The following is a 26288-nucleotide window of genomic DNA, read 5'->3' on the forward strand; positions in this document are numbered from 1 at the left end:
CAGTAACTTAACCTTGACCCTATCATAACCCTGACAGAAGGTTTCTATTGACCTTTAGGGAATCATTCATGCAGTCCGAAGCAGTCCCCTATCCCTATGCCTAAATACAATGCACATAGATTCACCCAATCCCATAACAGGATGATTACTACGGATTATTCTAGAAAAGGTTATAGTGTCATAACGGCCTCCAACAGCACCGTTGAATTTGTCTTACAATGTTGGGAAAAGCTTTCTCCAATATTCTGCTATTTTATACTGAAAGATACATTTCTGTAGCTCAAAGAAAGGAAAACCGCTTATGATCGGCAGATATTTTATTTTGATTTAACCTTTATTTAACTAGGCAAGTCAGTTAAGAACAAATTCTTATTTACAATGACGGCCTACCAAAAGGCAAAAAGACCTGAGGGGACAGGGGCTGGGATTAAAAATATCTTTCTATTATGGTTTTATTTGGTAAATCAAGTGAGGTTGGTTGCATAAAACAAGTATGAAAGACTATTTTACTATATACAAATTACACTTCCATCAGAGGTTAATGTTTGTGAATATATAAAGCACATTATATTTGCATATCAGTCAATACATTGACAGATCTGTCTTGGGGATTTAACCAGAAGCTAACTAAATGCTATTGTCGATCCATAGACTACAATACTAGCGTTGTAGCCATTAGATTACGTGAATGTGTCATGCCTTGCTACCCAGGAACCAAACACATAGAACAGAAGGGACCAGGGAAAAACAAACAAGGATCATTATGTTCCAGAAGTGCTTTTATCTTTAGACTGAGCAGCAGTTTTTCCAGGTCACTGGGTAGTTGTGTGTGGGTGGGAACATACTTCTCACAGAGAGAAAAAGGGAGGGAGAGAATCAGTCTGTCTCTCTAGCTCTGAACCAGGTAACAGGTTGCTGCTGCCTGTCTCTCTAGCTCTGAACCAGGTAACAGGTTTCTGCTGCCTGTCTCTCTAGCTCTGAACCAGGTAACAGGTTTCTGCTGCCTGTCTCTCTCTAGCTCTGAACCAGGTAACAGGTTTCTGCTGCCTGTCTCTCTAGCTCTGAACCAGGCATCAGGTTTCTGCTGCCTGTCTCTCTCTAGCTCTGAACCAGGTAACAGGTTTCTGCTGCCTGTCTCTCTAGCTCTGAACCAGGTAACAGGTTTCTGCTGCCTGTCTCTCTCTAGCTCTGAACCAGGTAACAGGTTTCTGCTGCCTGTCTCTCTAGCTCTGAACCAGGCATCAGGTTTCTGCTGCCTGTCGGCCTGTCTCTCTAGCTCTGAACCAGGTAACAGGTTTCTGCTGCCTGTCGGCCTGTCTCTCTCTAGCTCTGAACCAGGCATCAGATTTCTGCTGCCTGTCTCTCTAGCTCTGAACCAGGCAACAGGTTTCTGCTGCCTGTCGGCCTGTCTCTCTCTAGCTCTGAACCAGGCATCAGGTTTCTGCTGCCTGTCGGCCTGTCTCTCTCTAGCTCTGAACCAGGTAACAGGTTTATGCTGCCTGTCGGCCTGTCTCTCTCTAGCTCTGAACCAGGCATCAGGTTTCTGCTGCCTGTCGGCCTGTCTCTCTCTAGCTCTGAACCAGGCATCAGGTTTCTGCTGCCTGTCTCTCTCTAGCTCTGAACCAGGTAACAGGTTTCTGCTGCCTGTGGGCCTGTCTCTCTCTAGCTCTGAACCAGGCAACAGGTTTCTGCTGCCTGTCGGCCTGTCTCTCTCTAGCTCTGAACCAGGCATCAGGTTTCTGCTGCCTGTCGGCCTGTCTCTCTCTAGCTCTGAACCAGGCATCAGGTTTCTGCTGCCTGTCGGCCTGTCTCTCTAGCTCTGAACCAGGCATCAGGTTTCTGCTGCCTGTCGGCCTGTCTCTCTCTAGCTCTGAACCAGGCATCAGGTTTCTGCTGCCTGTCGGCCTGTCTCTCTCTAGCTCTGAACCAGGCATCAGGTTTCTGCTGCCTGTCTGCCTGTCTCTCTCTAGCTCTGAACCAGGCAACAGGTTTCTGCTGCCTGTCGGCCTGTCTCTCTCTAGCTCTGAACCAGGTAACAGGTTTCTGCTGCCTGTCTCTCTAGCTCTGAACCAGGTAACAGGTTTCTGTTTTATTCAACTCATGAATGAATGTTCCCATATTGCTGCCTGGCAACCAGCCAGTATCAGGAGAAAAGGGAACATCTTGTTCCGTTAGTTATGCTGCACAGAGTAGAACAGGCTGTGGCCAAAGTTATGAAATGAAGAAAGGAAGGGAGGGGAAAATTAACAATAGAAAAAGGAGAGTAGGAGCAGAGGGTGTATAACTGGACTGTGTGTTTGATTGAATTCATATCTTATACCAATGTATGGAATAATATAAAGGGAGGGTCTTTTCAATCCATATCGCGGAAGTTCAGCGTTACGTCACGATTTAAATTTAAAAGGCAATGTTAGTGGAGAGTGCATTCACGGTAAACGCTGTAATATGTCGACTCAATCAGAAATGACCTTTAAATTTATAGCGTGCAATCTGTAACGCCTCAGCGAATAGAGATTGAATAAAGGCTGAAGTCTGTTTTTAGAGAGCGCTTGCAGAAATGGCATTTTTCAGGGTAGGATAGGGAGTGACGCAAAATGTAAAACATGTTCGACACCGACTGGCTTGATCAAGTCCATATTTCTGTGCTGAGAGGACAGACAGAGTGGAAGATGTCTTCTCCCTCGTCTTCCTCTTGGAGTCTTTCCCTCTTTGTGTTTCAACCTGTTGATTGGTGGTGGTGTGACTCTACTGGACCGCTCTGTTGGCTGGGGGGCGCTGGACCGGGGGCGCTGGACCCGGGGCGCTGGACCGGGGACGCTGGACCGGGGGCGCTGGACCGGGAGCTGGACCGGGGAGCTGGACCGGGGAGCTGGACTGGGGGGCGCTGGACCGGGGTGCTGGACGGGAGCACTGGGCGAGGGCGGTGGGCTGGACGGGGCGGTGGGCTGGACGGGGCGGTGCATGGTTTGGGGCTCCCCCAGAACCACACTGACCCACCTTCCTTTAGATATTCCCCCTGCTCCTGGGAACCCTGAGGAGGATATGAAGAGGTGATTAGTAAATCCCCTGCTCCTGGGAACCCTGAGGAGGATATGAAGAGGTGATTAGTAAATCCCCTGCTCCTGGGAACCCTGAGGAGGATATGAAGAGGTGATTAGTAAATCCCCTGCTCCTGGGAACCCTGAGGAGGATATGAAGAGGTGATTAGTAAATCCCCTGCTCCTGGGAACCCTGAGGAGGATATGAAGAGATGATTAGTAAATCCCCTGCTCCTGGGAACCCTGAGGAGGATATGAAGAGATGATTAGTAAATCCCCTGCTCCTGGGAACCCTGAGGAGGATATGAAGAGGTGATTAGTAAATCCCCTGCTCCTGGGAACCCTGAGGAGGATATGAAGAGGTGATTAGTAAATCCCCTGCTCCTGGGAACCCTGAGGAGGATATGAAGAGGTGATTAGTAAATCCCCTGCTCCTGGGAACCCTGAGGAGGATATGAAGAGATGATTAGTAAATCCCCTGCTCCTGGGAACCCTGAGGAGGATATGAAGAGGTGATTAGTAAATCCCCTGCTCCTGGGAACCCTGAGGAGGATATGAAGAGGTGATTAGTAAATCCCCTGCTCCTGGGAACCCTGAGGAGGATATGAAGAGGTGATTAGTAAATCCCCTGCTCCTGGGAACCCTGAGGAGGATATGAAGAGGTGATTAGTAAATCCCCTGCTCCTGGGAACCCTGAGGAGGATATGAAGAGGTGATTAGTAAATCCCCTGCTCCTGGGAACCCTGAGGAGGATATGAAGAGATGATTAGTAAATCCCCTGCTCCTGGGAACCCTGAGGAGGATATGAAGAGATGATTAGTAAATCCCCTGCTCCTGGGAACCCTGAGGAGGATATAAAGAGGTGATTAGTAAATCCCCTGCTCCTGGGAACCCTGAGGAGGATATGAAGAGGTGATTAGTAAATCCCCTGCTCCTGGGAACCCTGAGGAGGATATGAAGAGGTGATTAGTAAATCCCCTGCTCCTGGGAACCCTGAGGATGATATAAAGAGGTGATTAGTAAATCCCCTGCTCCTGGGAACCCTGAGGAGGATATGAAGAGGTGATTAGTAAATCCCCTGCTCCTGGGAACCCTGAGGATGATATAAAGAGGTGATTAGTAAATCCCCTGCTCCTGGGAACCCTGAGGAGGACACTCAAAAGACGTGCCGGTACTCAAGTAGTAGAAATGACAGGCGACAATACAAAGTACAAGACAGACAGCACCAGTCTAGTTGAACCGCTGTGTGATGTCGTCATTAAAGGAGTAGTGTGGAGAATATGATGGTTCAGTCACCTGGTTGTGTTGACATGGTCACCCAGACCAGTACTTGTAGCATCGACCAATCAGAGAGGCTGTAGACTGCATTAGGCTTTATACTCTCTGTAGGGCTTGTTGTGTCTATGGAGAGAGATACAACAGTGACTCTATGGAGAGAGATAAAACAGTGACTATATAGAGAGAGATAAAACAGTGACTATATGGAGAGAGAGATAAAACAGTGACTATATAGAGAGAGATAAAACAGTGACTATATGGAGAGAGATAAAACAGTGACTATATGGAGAGAGAGATAAAACAGTGACTATATGGAGAGAGATAAAACAGTGACTATATGGAGAGAGAGAGATAAAACAGTGACTATATGGAGAGAGATAAAACAGTGACTATATGGAGAGAGAGATAAAACAGTGACTATATGGAGAGAGATAAAACAGTGACTATATGGAGAGAGATAAAACAGTGACTATATGGAGAGAGATAAAACAGTGACTATATGGAGAGAGATAAAACAGTGACTTTACGGAGAGAGATAAAACAGTGACTTTACAGAGATTGATAAAACAGTGACTATATGGAGAGAGATAAAACAGTGACTATATGGAGAGAGATAAAACAGTGACTATATGGAGAGAGATAAAACAATGACTTTACAGAGAGAGATAAAACAGTGACTATATGGAGAGAGATAAAACAGTGACTATATTGAGAGAGATAAAACAGTGACTATATTGAGAGAGATAAAACAGTGACTTTACAGAGAGAGATAAAACAGTGACTTTACGGAGAGAGATAAAACAGTGACTTTATGGAGAAAGATAAAACAGTGACTTTACAGAGAGAGAAAACAGTGACTTTACAGAGAGAGATAAAACAGTGACTTTACGGAGAGAGATAAAACAGTGACTTTACGGAGAGAGATAAAACAGTGACTTTACGGAGAGAGATAAAACAGTGACTTTATGGAGAGAGAAAACAGTGACTTTACGGAGAGAGATAAAACAGTCACAATCACATTTCAGATAAGCACATTCACATGCAGCTTTTCAGAGACATTCCTGGTTGCTCAGTCTTTCTGTATCAGTGGGGAACCGTCAGGGCCTTCTAGGCCTTCCCTAAGGATTTATAAAAATGTATGTTTTATAAAAAAAAAAAATGTTGTTTTAATTTCTATTTAATCTTTACAATCATCTTAATAATCATCTTCTGATTTAATCTGAAGAAATCTTTAGATTGTCTTTAGCTAGCTTGTGTTGTAGTCGTGTGACGATGTTAGCTAGCTTGTGTTGTAGTCGTGTGACGATGTTAGCTAGCCTGTGTTGTAGTAGTGTGACGATGTTAGCTAGCTTGTGTTGTAGTAGTGTGACGATGTTAGCTAGCTTGTGTTGTAGTCGTGTCACAATGTTAGCTAGCTTGTGTTGTAGTCGTGTGGCAATGTTAGCTAGCTTGTGTTGTAGTAGTGAGACGATGTTAGCTAGCTTGTGTTGTAGTCATGTCACAATGTTAGCTAGCTTGTGTTGTAGTCGTGTCACAATGTTAGCTAGCTTGTGTTGTAGTCGTGTGACAATGTTAGCTAGCTTGTGTTGTAGTAGTGTGACGATGTTAGCTAGCTTGTGTTGTAGTCGTGTCACAATGTTAGCTAGCTTGTGTTGTAGTCGTGTGACAATGTTAGCTAGCTTGTGTTGTAGTAGTGAGACGATGTTAGCTAGCTTGTGTTGTAGTCGTGTCACAATGTTAGCTAGCTTGTGTTGTAGTCGTGTCACAATGTTAGCTAGCTTGTGTTGTAGTCGTGTGACAATGTTAGCTAGCTTGTGTTGTAGTTGTGTGACGATGTTAGCTAGCTTGTGTTGTAGTAGTGTGACGATGTTAGCTAGCTTGTGTTGTAGTCGTGTCACAATGTTAGCTAGCTTGTGTTGTAGTCGTGTGACAATGTTAGCTAGCTTGTGTTGTAGTTGTGTGACGATGTTAGCTAGCTTGTGTTGTAGTAGTGTGACGATGTTAGCTAGCTTGTGTTGTAGTAGTGTGACGATGTTAGCTAGCCTGTGTTGTAGTAGTGTGGCGATGTTAGCTAGCTTGTGTTGTAGTCGTGTGACGATGTTAGCTAGCCTGTGTTGTGCTAGTGAGATAATGGAGACGGCAGCAGCAACTGTTATCAACTTCAAAGTGGCGTTAAGCTACCATAGGTTGTGTAAACAGTGTGTTTCTTGTTTTGTTGGTTGCGTTATTTTATGCTGTGTGTCATATTGTGTCCATGCCGGCTTACAGCAGTGGAGGCTCCTCAGAGGAGGAAGGAGAGGACCATCCTCCTCAGTGAATTTAAATAAAAAATAACAATTTGTGAAACAATAAAAAAAGTGATCCTTTTTAGATAAAACTAAACTAAATATGTTAACATGTCACCAAATAATTGATTTAAACAACAAAGGTCTACAGTAGCCTCAACAGCACTCTCTGGTGTAGCACCACTGTGTAGCCGGAGGACAGCAAGCTTCCATCCTCCTTCAAGTACATTGACTTCAAACCTAGGAGGCTTATATTTATTTTTGTTATTTAACTAGGCAAGTCAGTTAAGAACAAATTCTTATTTACAATGATGGCCTACCCCCAGCCAAACCCAGACGACACTGGGCCAATTGTGCACCACCCTATGGGACTCCCAATCACAGCCAGATGTAATACAACCTGGATTTGAACCAGGGATTGTAGCCTCTTGCACTGAGATGCAGTGCCTTAGAGTGCTGCACCACTCGGGAGTTCTCATCCCCTTCCATACACAATAGTTATGACAACTTCCGGAGGACATCCTCCAACCTATCAGAGCTCTTGTGTCATGGACTGACATATTGTCCATCCAATGAAAGGATCAGAGAATGAATCCAGTATTGAAAGCATAAGCTACAGCTAGCTAGCACTGCACTGCACTGCATAAAATGTGATGAGTAGTTGACTCAAAGAGAGAGAAAGACAATAGTTGAACAGTTTTGAACAAATTAATTTCTTAAAAAATGTAAGAGAAGCAAGAGAGAGAGAGCTATATTTAGTTGTATTTCTTTTCACTTTCACTTACCTAGCTAGCGAATGCAGCTAGCTAGTTTAGCCTTACTGTAGGCCGAGGATGGATGGGGTTAGGATTTACAGTAGGCCGAGGATGGATGGATGGGGTTAGGATTTACTGTAGGCCGAGGCTGGATGGATGGGGTTAGGATTTACAGTAGGCCGAGGCTGGATGGATGGGGTTAGGATTTACTGTAGGCCGAGGCTGGATGGATGGACATACTTAGGGGGATTTTGAATGTTGTGTACGTAATCAAATGATTAATGACAGATGAAGACCGATGTCTTCTTTGGTTTTTACTTGAGCTGCCTTCTTGGCCAGGTCTTCCTTGAAAATGAGTTATTTTGACCACAATGTGACAACCTGGTTAAAATAAAGGTTGAATCCAACTAAAAGTTCACATTTTTGGAGTTTGTCCTCAGAATCAGTTTACTGTTTAAAAATAGCAGATGAACTAGACTACAGTCGATATAAATGAGTCATGTATTCTTTTGACCAGGTGTTGAGTGTGTGGTTTCACAGTGAGGTTACAGTTCAGTCAACCAAATGTTCATCAAACATAAACCGGAGTGTATGAAAGGACACCCTGTTCTAAGTATTTGTCACGATGGTTCAAAAGATAAAGTGCAGAGGTTGACAGTAATTCTCCATTAAGTTTTCACATGTCCTCCGGTCACTCTTCATATCTTCTATCAAACAAACAGACACCCCGCCCAGACCAAACCTGTTGTCTGTCCAAGTTCAATAACGGATGAGACAAAGTCAAGGTTTAAAAATAGGGTTTATCTTTACTTCTATAGAACTGGTTACGAGCCAGGAGGCAGGCGGGGGAGTTAACACTGGTCATGTTGCTTCTGGTCAGCCCGGTCGACGGTTCAATTTCCTGAAAAAAAAAGAGACAAGAGAGAAAGAACGAAAGAACGAGTGATCAGGCTGGCTAGACGTGGACAAACAGAGTCATGGATTTTTCATCCTGAACTCTGGAACAATTTGTTTAACCTTCAGTCCAGCAACCTCTGCTGCTATTTTCAGCTATTTCATTTTGTAGTACATTTCAGTCATTTATCAGAAGCTCTTATCCAGGTTGACAATCAGAACTTTGAACTGAAGTAGGTAAAGATGTTAGCTAGCTAAAAGATACTGTAAGTTTTATTAATGGTAATCCCACTGAGCAAAAACCGGTTGAATCAACATTGTTTCAATGTAATTTATCAACATATTGTGACGTGGAATCTATGTGGAAAATACATTGGATTTGAAAAAAAGTCAACAACTGTTGTTTTTCAGGGTAAAATTTCAACCACGGGATAATGTCACCATGATAACCAAATGTCATAATATTTGTTACTGACTATTACCAATGTGCTATCGTGAGAATGATTGTTGAGAGATCTCCACTTAAAAAACGAAATAGATTCACCGTTACTATCGAAATCATTCCTAAAGGTCGGTTTAACAAAACGAATTAAATGTTACCATTCTTTGTCACTCACATCAGCAATGATGCTATTTAGGCCTATATAGCACTTGTAAAAACATCAACAGCTATTTACATTTTTTGATTAATTTAACTAGGCAAGTCAGTTAAGAACAAATTCTTATTTACAATGACGGCCAAACCCGGACAACGCTGGGCCAATTGTGCACCGCCCTATGGGACTCCCAATCCTGGCCAAATGTGATGCAGCTTGGATTTGAACCAGGGACTGTAGTGACGCCTCTTGCACTGAAATGCAGTGCCTTAGACCACTGCGCCACTCAGGAACCCTATTGTTTCAATTCAACCCAGAATTCAACAAAAAAATAGACAAACAATAGGCCTAAGGTTACAAGCTCTGGTTAATTTAAAATGTAATTATATTTAGTGATATTGAATTCTGTTTGGTTGTCTTAACGAAACCAAATATCTACATTTAAAGGAGATGTATCGTCAGTGGCACAGATGGAACTATCCAATCAGAAGATACTCTTTGAAATGTTGATATTTGGTTGCGTTGACAACCAAATATAATTCAATATGACTTTTAAAGCACAATAAATAGTCTTTGCACTTTTCGACAAGTTAACAAAGGATATGTTGGATTCACGTCTCCAACTCAACCAAAAATAAAAGTAAAGAATGGGATTAAGCCAGTTGCTCAGATGATACTATCCAAGCAGTAGACACATTGTTACAAGCGTCGTTGTAGGTAGACCAAAACGCAGCGGGTATATTTATCTTCTTAATTTATTGAAGGAAAACCATAAACAAAACAAACGACGAAACCAGTCCCGTAAGGTACACAGACTATCCAGGAAACAACCACCCACAAACACAAGAGAAAACTAACCCACTTAAATATGGCCTCCAATTAGAAGCAACGATAACCAGCTACCAAAACCCAACGTAGAAATAGAAAAACTAGATTAACACAGAAATAGAAAATTTAGAACATTATTGTAGTTTGGTCAGGGCGTGGCAGGGGGTGTTTGTTTAGTGTTGTACTAAACAAACACCCCCTGCCACGCCCTGACCAAACTACAATAACAAACAACCTCTTTTACTGGTCAGGACGTGACACACATCTACTTTAAATGTTGATGTTTGGTTGCATTGTCAACAAAACACGTTTCAATATTACGTTTAATACAGTGAATAGCCTAAAGTTAAGGCTATTTTACAAACTAATGTAACATTTAACCTTAACATGAGTAGCGTCTCCATGGCCACATTTTGAGGTTATTGTAACTACAAATGTCTTGTTTAGCGTCTCCGTGGCAACATTTTGAGGTTACTGTAACTACAAATGTCTTGTTTAGCGTCTCCATGGCCACATTTTGAGGTTACTGTAACTACAAATGTCTTGTTTAGCGTCTCCATGGCCACATTTTGAGGTTACTGTAACTACAAATGTCTTGTTTAGCGTCTCCATGGCCACATTTTGAGGTTACTGTAACTACAAATGTCTTGTTTAGCGTCTCCATGGCCACATTTTGAGGTTACTGTAACTACAAATGTCTTGTCTTGTAATCATATAAAGAGTTTATTTTCAAGATAGCGTGCGTAGGTCGGCGCAGGGCTGTGGAGATCTTCACAATTTCTGTAATAATCTGCACAGAATCATGAACGGCGTTGATGTACTTTTTAATATAATCTCAACTATAATCCAGGTAATTTGGTTTCGCTATTAGATGAAGCACAATGTTAACATATTAATCTGTTGTATATAAACAAAATACCTGACATTGTATTCCCATTTAAACTTTGCTTTAAAATGGTTAAATACGCAGTTGGTGACAACTAAACCAAAAATCAGACATTGTTTTTTCATTAGAATATGGTTGTGCTTTTAGATTGGTTGAAAGCATAGTGATAACACATTGGAAATTAAACTAACTCTTTTTGAGTGGGTGAATATAGGTTGTTATCTCATTGCTCAACGTTTCAACCAAACAATATCCAATTTTCCACTTTGAAATGACGTGGTGGGCCCACTTTCTAGTAACTAGTCTTGTATAGTGTCGTTCCTAGTAACTAGTCTTGTATAGTGTCGTTCCTAGTAACTAGTCTTGTATAGTGTCGTTCCTAGTAACTAGTCTTGTATAGTGTCGTTCCTAGTAACTAGTCTTGTATAGTGTCGTTCCTAGTAACTAGTAACAATAATCTCTTTAGTCACTGAGCTGAAATTATTTTTTGTAGTACTGAGGAAATCACTGTAAAGCTGTCTAGTAGTATACAACATATGTTTGTAGTACTGAGGAAATCAACTGTAAAGCTGTCTAGTAAACAACAGATGTTTATAGTACTGAGGAAATCAACTGTAAAGCTGTCTAGTATACAACATATGTTTGTAGTACTGAGGATATCAACTGTAAAGCTGTCTAGTAAACAACAGATGTTTATAGTACTGAGGAAATCAACTGTAAAGCTGTCAAGTATACAACATATGTTTGTAGTACTGAGGAAATCAACTGTAAAGCTGTCTAGTAAACAACAGATGTTTATAGTACTGAGGAAATCAACTGTAAAGCTGTCTAGTATACAACATATGTTTGTAGTACTGAGGAAATCAACTGTAAAGCTGTTTAGTATACAACAGATGTTTATAGTACTGAAGAAATCAACTGTAAAGCTGTCTAGTAAACAACAAATGTTTATAGTACTGAGGAAATCAACTGTAAAGCTGTCTAGTATACAACAGATGTTTGTAGTACTGAGGAAATCAACTGTAAAGCTGTCTAGTATACAACAGATGTTTATAGTACTGAGGAAATCAACTGTAAAGCTGTCTACTATACAACAGATGTTTGTAGCACTGAGGAAATCAACTGTAAAGCTGTCTACTATACAACAGATGTTTATAGTAATGTTAACCTCTTCACAGATACAGTAATAGAATAGTCTGTTATCCTCGACGTGTTGTATAACACACTTGACCTTCAAGGTCTGGTATGATAATGAAACAGAGATTAAACTCTCAATGGAAACTCAAACACACACACACAACCAAACCAGGTTTAATCTGCCAGATAAAGGCTTGATACGCCAAAACGTGGGGGGGGGGTGTTCCTTTGATTCCAAGTCTGGAATCAGCCAGCCGCCCTCCAGCTAAAAAAAGCAGAACATTGTTGACTCTAGATAACAGTTGCTCTGTGTATCATAGGGCCTTTCAAAAATATTTGTTTTCTGTTGGATGATCAGAAAAACAGGCACTACCTGGAAAAGTTGTTGTCTTGTTGCTCAACAGTGTTTTGGACTGAACAACTCGTGGCATGTTTCTGAAAAAATATGAAATAATCGGAGAATTATGGACATCTGTGTTGTCGTGATGAGACGTTGAGAGGCTGACACTGAGCAAATGGTTCGGACGCAAATGGTTCGTGAAAAGAGCGATTTTCAGGATGTCTCATGGTCTGACAAACACGGCAGTTAGTGTATTGTTATCTCTTGTTTAAACAGATGGATTTAGATGGGGATTTTAGATGGGGATTTAGATGGGGATTTTGTATTATTAAGCTAATTAGATTTCTGCTGGGGGGTTAATGAGGCAAAAGAAACAAGATACTGAACATCTTAAGTGATTAGTGCCAGGAAAGTGGTTCTCCCTATATTATCCATCCATATTACCTCAATTACCTCGACTAACCGTTGCCGCCCGTACATTGACTCTGTACCGGTACCCCCTGTATATAGTCTCCACATTGACTCTGTACCGGTACCCCCTGTATATAGCCTCCACATTGACTCTGTACCGGTACCCCCTGTATATAGCCTCCACATTGACTCTGTACCGGTACCCTGTATATAGCCTCCACATTGACTCTGTACAGGTACCACCTGTATATAGCCTCCACATTGAATCTGTACCGGTACCCATCTGTATATAGCCTCCACATTGACTCTGTACCAGTACCCACTGTATATAGCCTCCACATTGACTCAGTACCGGTACCCCCTGTATACAGCCTCCACATTGACTCTGTACCGGTACCCCCTGTATATAGTCTCCACATTGACTCTGTACCGGTACCCCCTGTATATAGCCTCCACATTGACTCTGTACCGGTACCCCCTGTATATAGCCTCCACATTGACTCTGTACCGGTACCCCCTGTATATAGCCTCCACATTGACTCTGTACCGGTACCCCCTGTATATAGCCTCCACATTGACTCAGTACCGTAACACCCTGTATATAGCCTCCACATTGACTCTGTACCGATACCCCCTGTATATAGTCTCCACATTGACTCTGTACCGTAACACCCTGTATATAGCCTCCACATTGACTCAGTACCGGTACCCCCTGTATATAGCCTCCACATTGACTCTGTACCGGTACCCCCTGTATATAGCCTCCACATTGACTCTGTACCGGTACCCCCTGTATATAGCCTCCACATTGACTCTGTACCGGTACCCCCTGTATATAGCCTCCACATTGACTCTGTACCGTAACCCCTGTATATAGCCTCCACATTGACTCTGTACCGGTACCCCCTGTATATAGCCTCCACGTTGACTCTGTACCGGTACCCCCTGTATATAGCCTCCACATTGACTCTGTACCGGTACCCCCTGTATATAGCCTCCACATTGACTCTGTACCGTAACACCCTGTATATAGCCTCCACATTGACTCTGTACCCTAACCCCCCTGTATATAGCCTCCACATTGACTCTGTACCGGTACCCCCTGCATATAGCCTCCACGTTGACTCTGTACCGGTACCCCCTGTATATAGCCTCCACATTGACTCTGTACCGATACCCCCTGTATATAGTCTCCACATTGACTCTGTACCGTAACACCCTGTATATAGCCTCCACATTGACTCAGTACCGGTACCCCCTGTATATAGCCTCCACATTGACTCTGTACCGGTACCCCCTGTATATAGTCTCCACATTGACTCTGTACCGGTACCCCCTGTATATAGCCTCCACATTGACTCTGTACCGGTACCCCCCTGTATATAGCCTCCACATTGACTCTGTACCGTAACACCCTGTATATAGCCTCCACATTGACTCTGTACCGGTACCCCCTGTATATAGCCTCCACATTGACTCTGTACCGGTACCCCCTGTATATAGCCTCCACATTGACTCTGTACCGGTACCCCCTGTATATAGCCTCCACATTGACTCTGTACCGTAACACCCTGTATATAGCCTCCACATTGACTCTGTACCCTAACCCCCTGTATATAGCCTCCACATTGACTCTGTACCGGTACCCCCTGTATATAGCCTCCACATTGACTCTGTACCGTAACACCCTGTATATAGCCTCCACATTGACTCTGTACCCTAACCCCCCTGTATATAGCCTCCACATTGACTCTGTACCGGTACCCCCTGTATATAGCCTCCACATTGACTCAGTACCGGTACCCCCTGTATATAGCCTCCACATTGACTCTGTACCGGTACCCCCTGTATATAGCCTCCACATTGACTCAGTACCGGTACCCCCTGTATATAGCCTCCACATTGACTCTGTACCGGTACCCCCTGTATATAGCCTCCACATTGACTCAGTACCGGTACCCCCTGTATATAGCCTCCACATTGACTCTGTACCGGTACCCCCTGTATATAGCCTCGCTACTTTTATTTTATTGTTGCTCCTTAATAATAATAATAAATGTTTTACTTCAGTTTATTTGAGTAAATACTTTCTTAACACTTTATTTTCTAAAAATAGCATTGTTAGTTAAAGGTTTGTAAGGTCTACACCTGTTGTATTCGGTGCATGTGATAAATAACATTTGATTTGAGATGTAGCTGAGTTGGTGTCTAGCAGCACAGTCACATGTTGTTGTCCTCGTTCAGTGCTCCTGATGGCTCATTACGCTCCACGCCACGCTCGTGGGAACATTCCTGTTCAGACAAACTCATCCATGGGAACGTTCCTGTTCAGACAAACTCATCCATGGGAACGTTCCTGTTCAGACAAACTCATCCATGGGAACGTTCCTGTTCAGACAAACTCATCCATGGGAACGTTCCTGTTCAGACAAACTCATCCATGGGAACGTTCCTGTTCTGACAAACTCATCCATGGGAACGTTCCTGTTCAGACAAACTCATCCATGGGAACGTTCCTGTTCAGACAAACTCATCCATGGGAACGTTCCTGTTCAGACAAACTCATCCATGGGAACGTTCCTGTTCAGACAAACTCATCCATGGGAACGTTCCTGTTCAGACAAACTCATCCATGGGAACGTTCCTGTTCAGACAAACTCATCCATGCATTGTGCATCAGTTACACAACCTGAGTGTACAAGGGAACAATGTGACGACTACAGACGGAGTGTACAAGGAACAATGTGACAACTACAGACGGAGTGTACAAGGGAACAATGTCACTACTACAGACGGAGTGTACAAGGGAACAATGCGTCAACTATAGACGGAGTGTACAAGGGAACAATGTGACAACTACAGACGGAGTGTACAAGGGAACAATGTGTCAACTATAGACGGAGTGTACAAGGGAACAATGTGACAACTACAGACGGAGTGTACAAGGGAACAATGTGACGACTACAGACGGAGTGTACAAGGGAACAATGTCACAACTACAGACGGAGTGTACAAGGGAACAATGTCACTACTACAGACGGAGTGTACAAGGGAACAATGTCACAACTACAGACGGAGTGTACAAGGGAACAATGTGTCAACTACAGACGGAGTGTACAAGGGAACAATGTGACAACTACAGACGGAGTGTACAAGGGAACAATGTCACTACTACAGACGGAGTGTACAAGGGAACAATGCGTCAACTACAGACGGAGTGTACAAGGGAACAATGTCACTACTACAGACGGAGTGTACAAGGGAACAATGCGTCAACTATAGACGGAGTGTACAAGGGAACAATGTGACAACTACATACGGAGTGTACAAGGGAACAATGTGTCAACTATAGACGGAGTGTACAAGGGAACAATGTGACAACTACAGACGGAGTGTACAAGGGAACAATGTCACAACTACAGACGGAGTGTACAAGGGAAAAATGTCACTACTACAGACGGAGTGTACAAGGGAACAATGTCACAACTACAGACGGAGTGTACAAGGGAACAATGTGTCAACTACAGACGGAGTGTACAAGGGAACAATGTGTCAACTACAGACGGAGTGTACAAGGGAACAATGTCACTACTACAGACGGAGTGTACAAGGGAACAATGTCACAACTACAGACGGAGTGTACAAGGGAACAATGTGCCAACTACAGACGGAGTGTACAAGGGAACAATGTGACAACTACAGACGGAGTGTACAAGGGAACAATGTCACTACTACAGACGGAGTGTACAAGGGAACAATATGTCAACTACAGACGGAGTGTACAAGGGAACAATGTGTCACCTACAGACGGAGTGTACAAGGGAACAATGCGTCAACTACAGACGGAGTGTACAAGGGAACAATGTGACAACTACAGACGGAGTGTACAAGGGAACAATGTGTCAACTACAGACGGAGTGTACAAGGGAACAATGCGTCAACTACAGACGGAGTGTACAAGGGAACAATGTGACAACTACAGACGGAGTGTACAAGGGAACAATGTGACAACTACAGACGGAGTGTACAAGGGAACAATGTCACAACTACAGACGGAGTGTACAAGGGAACAATGTGACGACAACAGTCGGAGTGTACAAGGGAACAATGTGACAACTACAGACGGAGTGTACAAGGGAACAATGTGACAACTACAGACGGAGTGTACAAGGGAACAATGTGACGACTACAGACGGAGTGTACAAGGGAACAATGTGACGACTACAGACGGAGTGTACAAGGGAACAATGTGACGACTACAGACGGAGTGTACAAGGGAACAATGTGACGACTACAGATGGAGTGTACAAGGGAACAATGTGACGACTACAGACGGAGTGTACAAGGGAACAATGTGTCAACTACAGACGGAGTGTACAAGGGAACAATGTGACAAAATCAGACGGAGTGTACAAGGGAACAATGTGACGACTACAGACGGAGTGTACAAGGGAACAATGTGACAACTACAGACGGAGTGTACAAGGGAACAATGTGACAGCTACAGACAGAGTGTACAAGGGAACAATGTGACGACTACAGACGGAGTGTACAAGGGAACAATGTGACGACTACAGACGGAGTGTACAAGGGAACAATGTGACAGCTACAGACAGAGTGTACAAGGGAACAATGTGACATGTAGTGAACTATGACGGGACTACGCTTCTATCACACCGACAGCGTTGTTGCGTCAAATGTTACGCGACATCATTTGGATATGTGCGCAACAAAAAATTCAACGTTCACCTTCTGCTACCATTTCTGTCAAGCCGTCTACAGCTTACAATTAGATGCATACGTTGTCTCTGCAACGCAATACTACAAGACAAACGCGGCATCGGGAAGCGATTGGGTTTTCCATCTGTCATGCAGACAGCTTGGTCTTCAGCTCCACCCCCCCCCTCCATAGAGTCCCTCTAGACTCACAGCACCCACGCAGAGACAGAGTGAAAGCGGAGCGTTACACTTGTATAAGGGCTATGTAGGGGATAGGTCACGCATTGGCAGACAGCCCTCCCTTTTTCCGACTGTACCTACGCTGCTGTACCAAGGAGGAGGTTTCATGCTTGCTACGCAGTCTCAATACCTGCACCGTAGCTGTCTAGCAGTACTACCAATAATGTTTTTCACATGTGAATTCTAAACTCTCATTGTTATGCCTGCCAGGTGTTAGATTCTCACACACACAGTGTTTACGTCATGTGTTTTTAACTGGCTGCTCCACTGTCTCAATCCACCAGCTACCAGGTACCAAGAAGGTCGTTGACTGTGGAAGTTCCCTTCTGTCACTGTCAGCTGGGACATTCTCCCACATAATAGTGTTTACTGCCCCCTGTGTTTTTTTGCAGGACTGTAGTCCCAACTCCAGAGGGGGGGGGGTCTACCGTGTCACCAGGTAATTGGAAGGTATTTTTTTTTCATGCTGAGCGACACCCAAACTCTTGACACCCTGTCACCCACTTTCTTTGACCTACTTATGCCTGCTGTAGAGATGAGGACTTCTGAAACTAGGTCCAGAGTGATTCTGCCGAAAGACCCCCCCCCCCTCTCCCCCTCTCTCCCCCCCGCTCTCTCCCCCTCTCTCCCCCTCCTTGGGGGGAAGCTGGAGAACAACAACTTGCACAAGGGCCCTGTTGCCACACAACGCATTCTACCAACGTTACACACACACCCCACCTACCCTCCCTTTCTTCCATGTGTTGTTTTCTTTCTGACCTGGTTCTGACCCGGTTCTGACCTGGTTCTGACCCAGTTCTGACCCGGTTCTGACCCGGTTTAATGCCTTTAGACTTTTAATCCCAGCTGGGCTATTTCTGCTTTTAAACCCACCATAGTGAACTCTCTCTCTCTTACCCACCATAGTGACCTCTCTCTTTCTCTTCTCTCTCTTACCCACCATAGTGACCTCTCTCTTCTCTCTCTTACCCACCATAGTGACCTCTCTCTTTCTCTTCTCTCTCTTACCCACCATAGTGATCTCTCTCTCTCTTACCCACCATAGTGATCTCTCTCTCTCTTACCCACCATAGTGACCTCTCTTATCTCTCTTACTCTCCATAGTGATCTCTCTCTCTCTTACCCACCATAGTGATCTCTCTCTCTCTTACCCACCATAGTGACCTCTCTTATCTCTCTTACTCTCCATAGTGATCTCTCTCACACCCACCCACCATAGTGGCCCCTCTCGCTCTCTTACCCACCATAGTGACTTCTCTTCTCTCTCTCTTACTCTCCATAGTGACCTCTCTCTCTCTCTTACCCACCATAGTGACCTCTCTCTCTCTCTCTTACCCACCATAGTGACTCTCTCTCTCTCTTACCCACCATAGTGACCTCTCTCTCTCTCTTACCCACCATAGTGACCTCTCTCTCTCTCTCTTACCCACCATAGTGATCTCTCTCTCTCTTACCCACCATAGTGATCTCTCTCTCTCTTACTCTCCATAGTGACTTCTCTCTCTCTCTTACCCACCATATTGACCTCTCTCTCTCTCTCTTACCCACCATAGTGACCTCTGTCTCTCTCTCTTACCCACCATAGTGACCTCTCTCTCTCTCTCTTACCCACCATAGTAACCTCTGTCTCTCTCTCTTACCCACCATAGTGACCTCTCTCGCTCTCTTACCCACCATAGTGACCTCTCTCTCTCTCTTACCCACCATAGTGATCTCTCTCTCTCTTACCCACCATAGTGACCTCTCTCTCTTTCCCACCATAGTGACCTCTCTCTCTCTCTTACCCACCATAGTGACCTCTCTCTCTTACCCACCATAGTGATCTCTCTCTTTCTCTCTCTCTTACCCACCATAGTGACCTCTCTCTTTCTCTCTCTCTTACCCACCATAGTGACCTCTCTCTCTCTTACCCACAATAGTGACCTCTCTCTTTCTCTTCTCTCTCTTACCCACCATAGTGATCTCTCTCTCTCTTACCTACCATAGTGACCTCTCTCTCTCTCTTACCCACCATAGTGACCTCTCTCTTTCTCTCTCTCTTACCCACCATAGTGACCTCTCTCTTTCTCTCTCTCTTACCCACCATAGTGACCTCTCTCTTTCTCTCTCTCTTACCCACCATAGTGACCTCTCTCTCTCTTACCCACCATAGTGACCTCTCTCTTTCTCTTCTCTCTCTTACCCACCATAGTGATCTCTCTCTCTCTTACCCACCATAGTGACCTCTCTCTCTCTCTTACCCACCATAGTGACCTCTCTCTCTCTCTTACCCACCATAGTGACCTCTCTCTCGCTCTTACTCTCCATAGTGACCTCTCTCACACCCACCCACCATAGTGGCCCCTCTCTCTCTCTTACCCACCATAGTGACCTCTCGTCTCTCTCTTACTCTCCATAGTGACCTCTCTCTCTCTTACCCACCATAGTGACCTCTCTTCTCTCTCTTACTCTCCATAGTGACCTCTCTCTCTCTTACCCACCATAGTGACCTCTCTCTCTCTTACCCACCATAGTGACCTCTCTCTTTCTCTTACCCACCATAGTGATCTCTCTCTCTCTTACCCACCATAGTGACCTCTCTCTCTCTTACCCACCATAGTGACCTCTCTCTCTCTCTTACCCACCATAGTGATCTCTCTCTTCTCTCTCTTACCCACCATAGTGACCTCTCTCTTTCTCTTCTCTCTCTTACCCACCATAGTGACCTCTCTCTCTCTCTTACCCACCATAGTGATCTCTCTCTTTTCTCTCTTACCCACCATAGTGATCTCTCTCTTCTCTCTCTTACCCACCATAGTGACCTCTCTTTCTCTCTCTCTTACCCACCATAGTGACCTCTCTCTTCTCTCTCTTACCCACCATAGTGTTCTCTCTCTTTCTCTTCTCTCTCTTACCAACCATAGTGATCTCTCTCTTTTCTCTCTTACCCACCATAGTGATCTCTCTCTTCTCTCTCTTACCCACCATAGTGACCTCTCTTTCTCTCTCTCTTACCCACCATAGTGACCTCTCTCTTCTCTCTCTTACCCACCATAGTGACCTCTCTCTTTTCTCTCTTACCCACCATAGTGATCTCTCTCTTCTCTCTCTTACCCACCATAGTGACCTTTCTCTCTCTCCTGATCAACACTGAGGGGACAGTGGATAGAAGGCTGGTCCCAGTTCTGTTTGCATCCGTTTGGCCTGACAATGACTCTAAGAGCAACACAAACAGATGTGGAACCAGGCAGTATGTACCTGTATTGTAGATGATGAAATACTTTGTAACCCAGAGTAGTGTTGCACCGTACCTGGGTGCTCCCTCAGTCTAAAGTCATCGGTGCAACAATCAGGACCCTATAAACCAACACTTAGACTACTTTAAGGCATGCTGCAGGATTAAAAAAAAAAGTATTATAAAACTCTTACCTTGCAGGTCTGATATCATTCTTTAAAACTATCCCAATGTTCAGTTGAGTTGTGAGTGCTTCATTAGGTCAGTCTGATATCTCAGGAACCTGAACCAGGAAGAAGAATGTAGTATGTATGTAATTCTTGGCTTGCTCTCTCTAAGGGAGGGAGGGAGGGAGGGAGGGTAGGGATTCTTGGCTTGCTCTCTCCAAGGGAGGGAGGGAAGGAGGGAGGGAGGGGGGGGTAGGGATTCTTGGCTTGCTCTCTCTAAGGGAGGGAGGGTAGGAGGGTAGGGCTTCTTGGCTTGCTCTCTCCAAGGGAGGGAGGGAAGGTAGGGATTCTTGGCTTGCTCTCTCTAAGGGAGGGAGGGAGGGAGGGTAGGGCTTCTTGGCTTGCTCTCTCCAAGGGAGGGAGGGAGGGAAGGAAGGGGGTATGTTTAAAGACATCTCTCTCTTTCTGTAGCAACAATAAAGACAGAAAGGAGAAAGCCAGAGCTGTCTAGATGTGAGATGGGTTAAAGTTCAACAGGAAGTTAACTTAGCTAAGGAAGATGGAAATATTTATGGTCATAACATCAAAATGTACAAGTGTTTATCTATATGGCTGAGAGTCAGCACATTGGTCACGTAGTCATCTAGACTTTGTTATTACTCTAGGCATGTGACCCTCATTAAAAAGGTGAGAGAGAGAGAGAGAGAGAGAGACATAGAGGGAGGTGGGCAGAGCAGGAGAGCAGGTTTTCTGGGCATGCGTTCAGTTCTCTGTGTCTCTGTGTAGACACGTCCTTAAGGAGTGTTGAGGCTTCTCTGTCCAGAGATGATTAGCACTCTGTACATTACCCCAAGGACAGACAACAGGAGGAATGAACCTGCTCCTTCAGCTCTTCCCCACTGTCTACCCCAGAACAAAATCTCTGAAACTGGAAACACTTATGTAACGGTCGTCATAGTGAATGGACCAAGGCGAAGCGGGTACGTGAATGCTCATGTTTATTATACAAAAACAAAATATGAAAACGATGAACGGCCGACAAACAGTCTTGCAGGCAACACACAGCTATGCAAAGAACAACCTCCCAATACCCATGACAAACACACTCCTAATTATAGGACCTTCAATCAGAGGCAACGATAAACAGCTGCCTCCAATTGAAGGCCCCAATTACCTAAACATAGAAATAGAAACGACTAGACGGAACATAGAAATACACTAACATAGAACAATGACCAAAACCCCGGAATACATAAATCAAACACTCCTCTACATACACACACACCCCGAACCATATAAAACAAATACCCCCCTGCCACGTCCTGACCAAACTATAATAACAAATAACCCCTTTACTGGTCAGGACGTGACAGTACCCCCCCCAAAGGTGCAGACCCCGGATGCACCTGTCAACAAAAAAAATATCTACAAAAATAAACCCCTTACTAAAGGGAGGGAAGGGAGGGTGGCTGCCGTCACCGACGGCTCCCGTGCTACACCTCCCCTTCCCCAAACCTCCTACAGTGGAGGTGGCTCAGGCTCAGGCCTTAGTCCCCTACCTGACCAGTCCACCCCTACTGAATACCTCTGCCTGAAGCATGTCACTGTAGACCCTGGACTGTACTCTGGGAGCTCCGGACTGTAGGCCGACTCCGGGAGCTCCGGACTGTAGGCCGACTCCGGGAGCTCCGGACTGTAGGCCGACTCCGGGAGCTCCGGACTGTAGGCCGACTCCGGGAGCTCCGGACTGTGGGCCGACTCTGGGAGCTCCGGACTGTGGGCCGACTCACTCGGTTCCGGACTGTAGGCCGTCTCACTTGGTTCCGGACTGTAGGCCGTCTCACTCGGTTCCGGACTGTAGACCGTCTCACTCGGTTCCGGACTGTTGGCCGTCTCACTCGGTTCCGGACTGTAGGCCGTCTCACTCGGTTCCGGACTGTAGGCCATCTGTAGACGGGGCACTGTCACCGGACACTCTGGACGGGGTACTGTTGCCGGAAGCTCTGGACGGGGCACTGTTGCCGGAAGCTCTGGACGGGGGATTGTTGCCGGAAGCTCTGGACGGGGAACTGTTGCCGGAAGCTCTGGACGGGGCACTGTTGCCGGAAGCTCTGGACGGGGCACTGTTGCCGGAAGCTCTGGACGGGGTACTGTCGTCGGAAGCTCGGGACTGGGCTGACGCACTGGAAGCCTGATGCGTGGGGCTGGTAATGGGGGTACCAGACTGGAGACACACACCTCAGGGCTAATGCGAGGAGCAGGAACAGGACGTACTGGATTGGGCTGATGCACTGGAGGCCTGGTGCGTGGTGCTGGCTTTGGATGTGCCAGACTGGAAACACACACCTTAGGGCTAGTGCGAGGAGCGGGAACAGGATACACTGGACCGTGAAGGCGCACTGGCGGTCTCGAGCGCAGTACTGGCTCCACCCTTACTGGCTGGATGCCCGCTTCCCCCTGGCAAATGTGGGGCGCTGGCACCGCGCACACCGGCCTGTGAAAACTTGGCCTCGACGCCGTGCGCATCACTCCAAAGCATGGGACCTGACCATTAATAGGCAGCCTCCAATAAGCACGGGGAGTTGGCTTGCGGCTTAACCCTGGCCCAGCCAAACTACCCGTGTGCCCCCCCAAAAAAATTATTGGGGCTGCCTCTCAGGCTTAAATGCCAACCGTGTACCCTGTAACAGTCCCGGTCTTCGCTCCACCTTTGCCGTTCCTCCCTTGCTGTCTCCACCTGTCTCCATGGCAGGGTCTTGCCCCCTGCCATTATCTCCTCCCATGTCCAAGATGTCCTCCACTCCCTTTTCTCCCTGGCCCAGGATCCTTCCTCCTCCTGGGCCCGCTGCTTGGTCCGTGGTTGGTGGGAGGTTCTGTAACGGTCGTCGTAGGGAATGGACCAAGGTGCAGCGGGTACGTGAATGCTTATGTTTATTATACAAAAACAAAACGCGAAACCGATGAACGGACGACAAACAGTCTTGCAGGCAACACACAGCTATGCAAAGAACAACCTCCCACAATACCCATGACAAACACACTCCTAATTATAGGACCTTCAATCAGAGGCAACGATAAACAGTTGCCTCCAATTGAAGGCCCCAATCCCAATTACCGTAATTTCCGGACTATTAAGCGCACCTGAATATAAGCTGAATTTTTTAATTTTTTTTATTTTGGACATAAATAAGCCGCACATGTCTATAAGCCGCAGGTGCCTACCGGTACATTGAAACAAATGAACTTTACACAGGCTTTAACGAAACACGGCTTGTAACAAAAATAAAATAGGCTTTAACGAAACACGGCTTGTAACAAAAATAAATAGGCTTTAATGAAACACGGCTTGTAACAAAAAATAAAAAATGAGCAGTAAACAGTAGCCTACCAAGAAAGTCATTGGTCACTATCTTCCTCCTCCTGTGCACTGAAACCACTGAAGTCATCTCCTTCGGTGTCGGAGTTGAATAGCCTCAGAATTGCTTCATCCGATATTGGATCGTTTTCATTGTCGCTCTCGTCACTTTCATCCGGAGGCAAATCCCCCGCTGAGCCCTCTTCAACACGACGCAGTCCAGCCTTTCGAAACCCGTTGATGATAGTGGATTTTTTGACAATGCTCCACGCTGTCAGGACCCACTGGCAGACTTGACCATAAGTTGCTCTTCGCATGCGGCCCGTTTTAGTGAAGGATTTCTCCCCACTTGTCATCCAAGCCTCCCACTGAACACGGAGCGCCACCTTAAATGCACGATTTACACTGATGTCGAGTGGCTGCAAATACTTTGTTGTGCCCCCAGGAATCAGGGTGACAAAATGACTACCATAATCAGAATGATGGGAAGTTTGAGAGCGCTCGATTTAATCTAAACAGTAAACATAAAAGATGTTTGACCTTAACCCGTTCGGCAATTTCATTGGTCTAATGAAAGCTTCATGCCGAAAAACTGTTGTTTAATAAATAAATAAGCGTTCGCTAAGCACCAGCTATCAGAGCAGCTCCCAGATCACTGCACCTGTACATAGCCCATCTATAATTTAGCCCAAACAACTACCTCTTCCCCTACTTTATTTATTTATTTTGCTCCTTTGCACCCCATTATTTCTATTTCTACTTTGCACTTTCTTCCACTACAAATCTACCATTCCAGTGTTTTACTTGCTATATTGTATTTACTTTGCCACCATGGCCTTTTTTTGCCACCTCATTTGCTCACATTGTATATAGACTTATTTTTCTACTGTATTATTGACTGTATGTTTGTTTTACTCCATGTGTAACTCTGTGTTGTTGTATGTATCAAACTGCTTTGCTTTATCTTGGCCAGGTCGCAATTGTAAATGAGAACTTGTTCTCAACTTGCCTACCTGGTTAAATAAAAGTGAAATAAAAATAAAATAAAACATGTATATAAGCTCCGGACAGAAAACATAGGACCCATAGGTATCCCCCAGTAAGCCTGAATTAATGAATAAATAGTCTCAGACTGGTTGCTTCCCAGGGGATTGAATGTAATGATTGAACCTGTTTCTTCAGTCCTTAGGCCTCCTTCAGTAAGCCTGAGTGAAAAAAATGCTGATGACGATGTAGTAACTCTGTAAGGAGGAAGTAGTCCTGGGATGTATTCAGTAGCCTGTGTGAGGTGCTGATGAGGACGTAGTAACTCTGTAAGGAGGAAGTAGTCCTGAGGTGTATTCAGTAGCCTGTGTGAGGTGCTGATGAGGACGTAGTAACTCTGTAAGGAGGAAGTAGTCCTGAGGTGTATTCAGTAGCCTGTGTGAGGTGCTGATGAGGACGTAGTAACTCTGTAAGGAGGAAGTAGTCCTGAGGTGTATTCAGTAGCCTGTGTGAGGTGCTGATGAGGACGTAGTAACTCTGTAAGGAGGAAGTAGTCCTGAGGTGTATTCAGTAGCCTGTGTGAGGTGCTGATGAGGACATACTAACTCTGTAAGGAGGAAGTAGTCCTGAGGTGTATTCAGTAGCCTGTGTGAGGTGCTGATGAAGACGTAGTAACTCTGTAAGGAGGAAGTAGTCCTGAGGTGTATTCAGTAGCCTGTGTGAGGTGCTGATGAGGACGTAGTAACTCTGTAAGGAGGAAGTAGTCCTGAGGTGTATTCAGTAGCCTGTGTGAGGTGCTGATGAGGACGTAGTAACTCTGTAAGGAGGAAGTAGTCCTGAGGTGTATTCAGTAGCCTGTAGTAACTCTGTAAGGAGGAAGTAGTCCTGGGATGTATTCAGTAGCCTGTGTGAGGTGCATACCAAATCATGTCTGTCTAAAAAGAGACAATGTGAGCAAAGTATTACTTTGTGAATAATTTATGAAAAAGTTTATTAATGTTTTAATGACAGTTTATAAACGGTATCTAGACTTTCTAATCTAACTGGAGGTTGAGATTTTCCTCTGTAAAATTACAGTTTTATCACTTTGATGCTACCAAACGAGAGACCAACTGGGTTCTTATTCCAATCCTGTCAATTGTTGTCTCTCGATGCTTCCCA

The 26288-nt window shown here is 45.0% G+C and overlaps 1 protein-coding gene across 4 annotated transcripts; it reads right to left on the bottom strand.

The window, feature by feature from the left end:
• Positions 1–422: 422 nt before the first annotated feature.
• LOC106566297 (proline-rich receptor-like protein kinase PERK10) lies at positions 423–20954 on the bottom strand. 4 transcript variants are annotated; one of them, XR_001319860.2, is made up of 4 exons: positions 20816–20954; positions 8167–8257; positions 4335–4439; positions 423–4181 (listed from the first exon to the last, which is right to left on the bottom strand). XR_001319860.2 is itself a non-coding variant. In XM_014134198.2 (4 exons), exons 2-4 carry the CDS (start codon positions 8219–8221, stop codon positions 2568–2570), a joined length of 624 nt encoding a protein of 207 aa, XP_013989673.1. In that variant the 5' UTR covers positions 8222–8257; positions 20816–20954; the 3' UTR covers positions 423–2567. The 4 variants fall into 4 exon arrangements, 2 of the variants coding, with proteins under 2 accessions (XP_013989673.1, XP_013989674.1); XM_014134198.2 differs by having other exon boundaries at positions 423–3031; XR_006758481.1 differs by lacking the exon at positions 4335–4439 and having other exon boundaries at positions 423–3031.
• Positions 20955–26288: the final 5334 nt, after the last annotated feature.

The sequence above is a fragment of the Salmo salar genome, chromosome ssa13 (assembly GCF_905237065.1).
Source record: "Salmo salar chromosome ssa13, Ssal_v3.1, whole genome shotgun sequence".
Taxonomy (NCBI): domain Eukaryota; kingdom Metazoa; phylum Chordata; class Actinopteri; order Salmoniformes; family Salmonidae; genus Salmo; species Salmo salar.

What these genes read in the sequence shown, in the direction of transcription:
- LOC106566297 (XM_014134198.2), bottom strand. Translation starts at nt 8,221, where the DNA reads ATGACCAGTGTTAACTCCCCCGCCTGCCTCCTGGCTCGTAACCAGTTC. An exon ending in TCGTAACCAGTTCTATAGAA is followed by an intron (nt 4,440 to 8,166) that starts GTAAAGATAAAC and finishes CTCTCTCCATAG; the next exon opens with ACACAACAAGCCCTACAGAG. An exon ending in GACCATGTCAACACAACCAG is followed by an intron (nt 3,032 to 4,334) that starts GTGACTGAACCA and finishes TATCCTCCTCAG; the next exon opens with GGTTCCCAGGAGCAGGGGGA.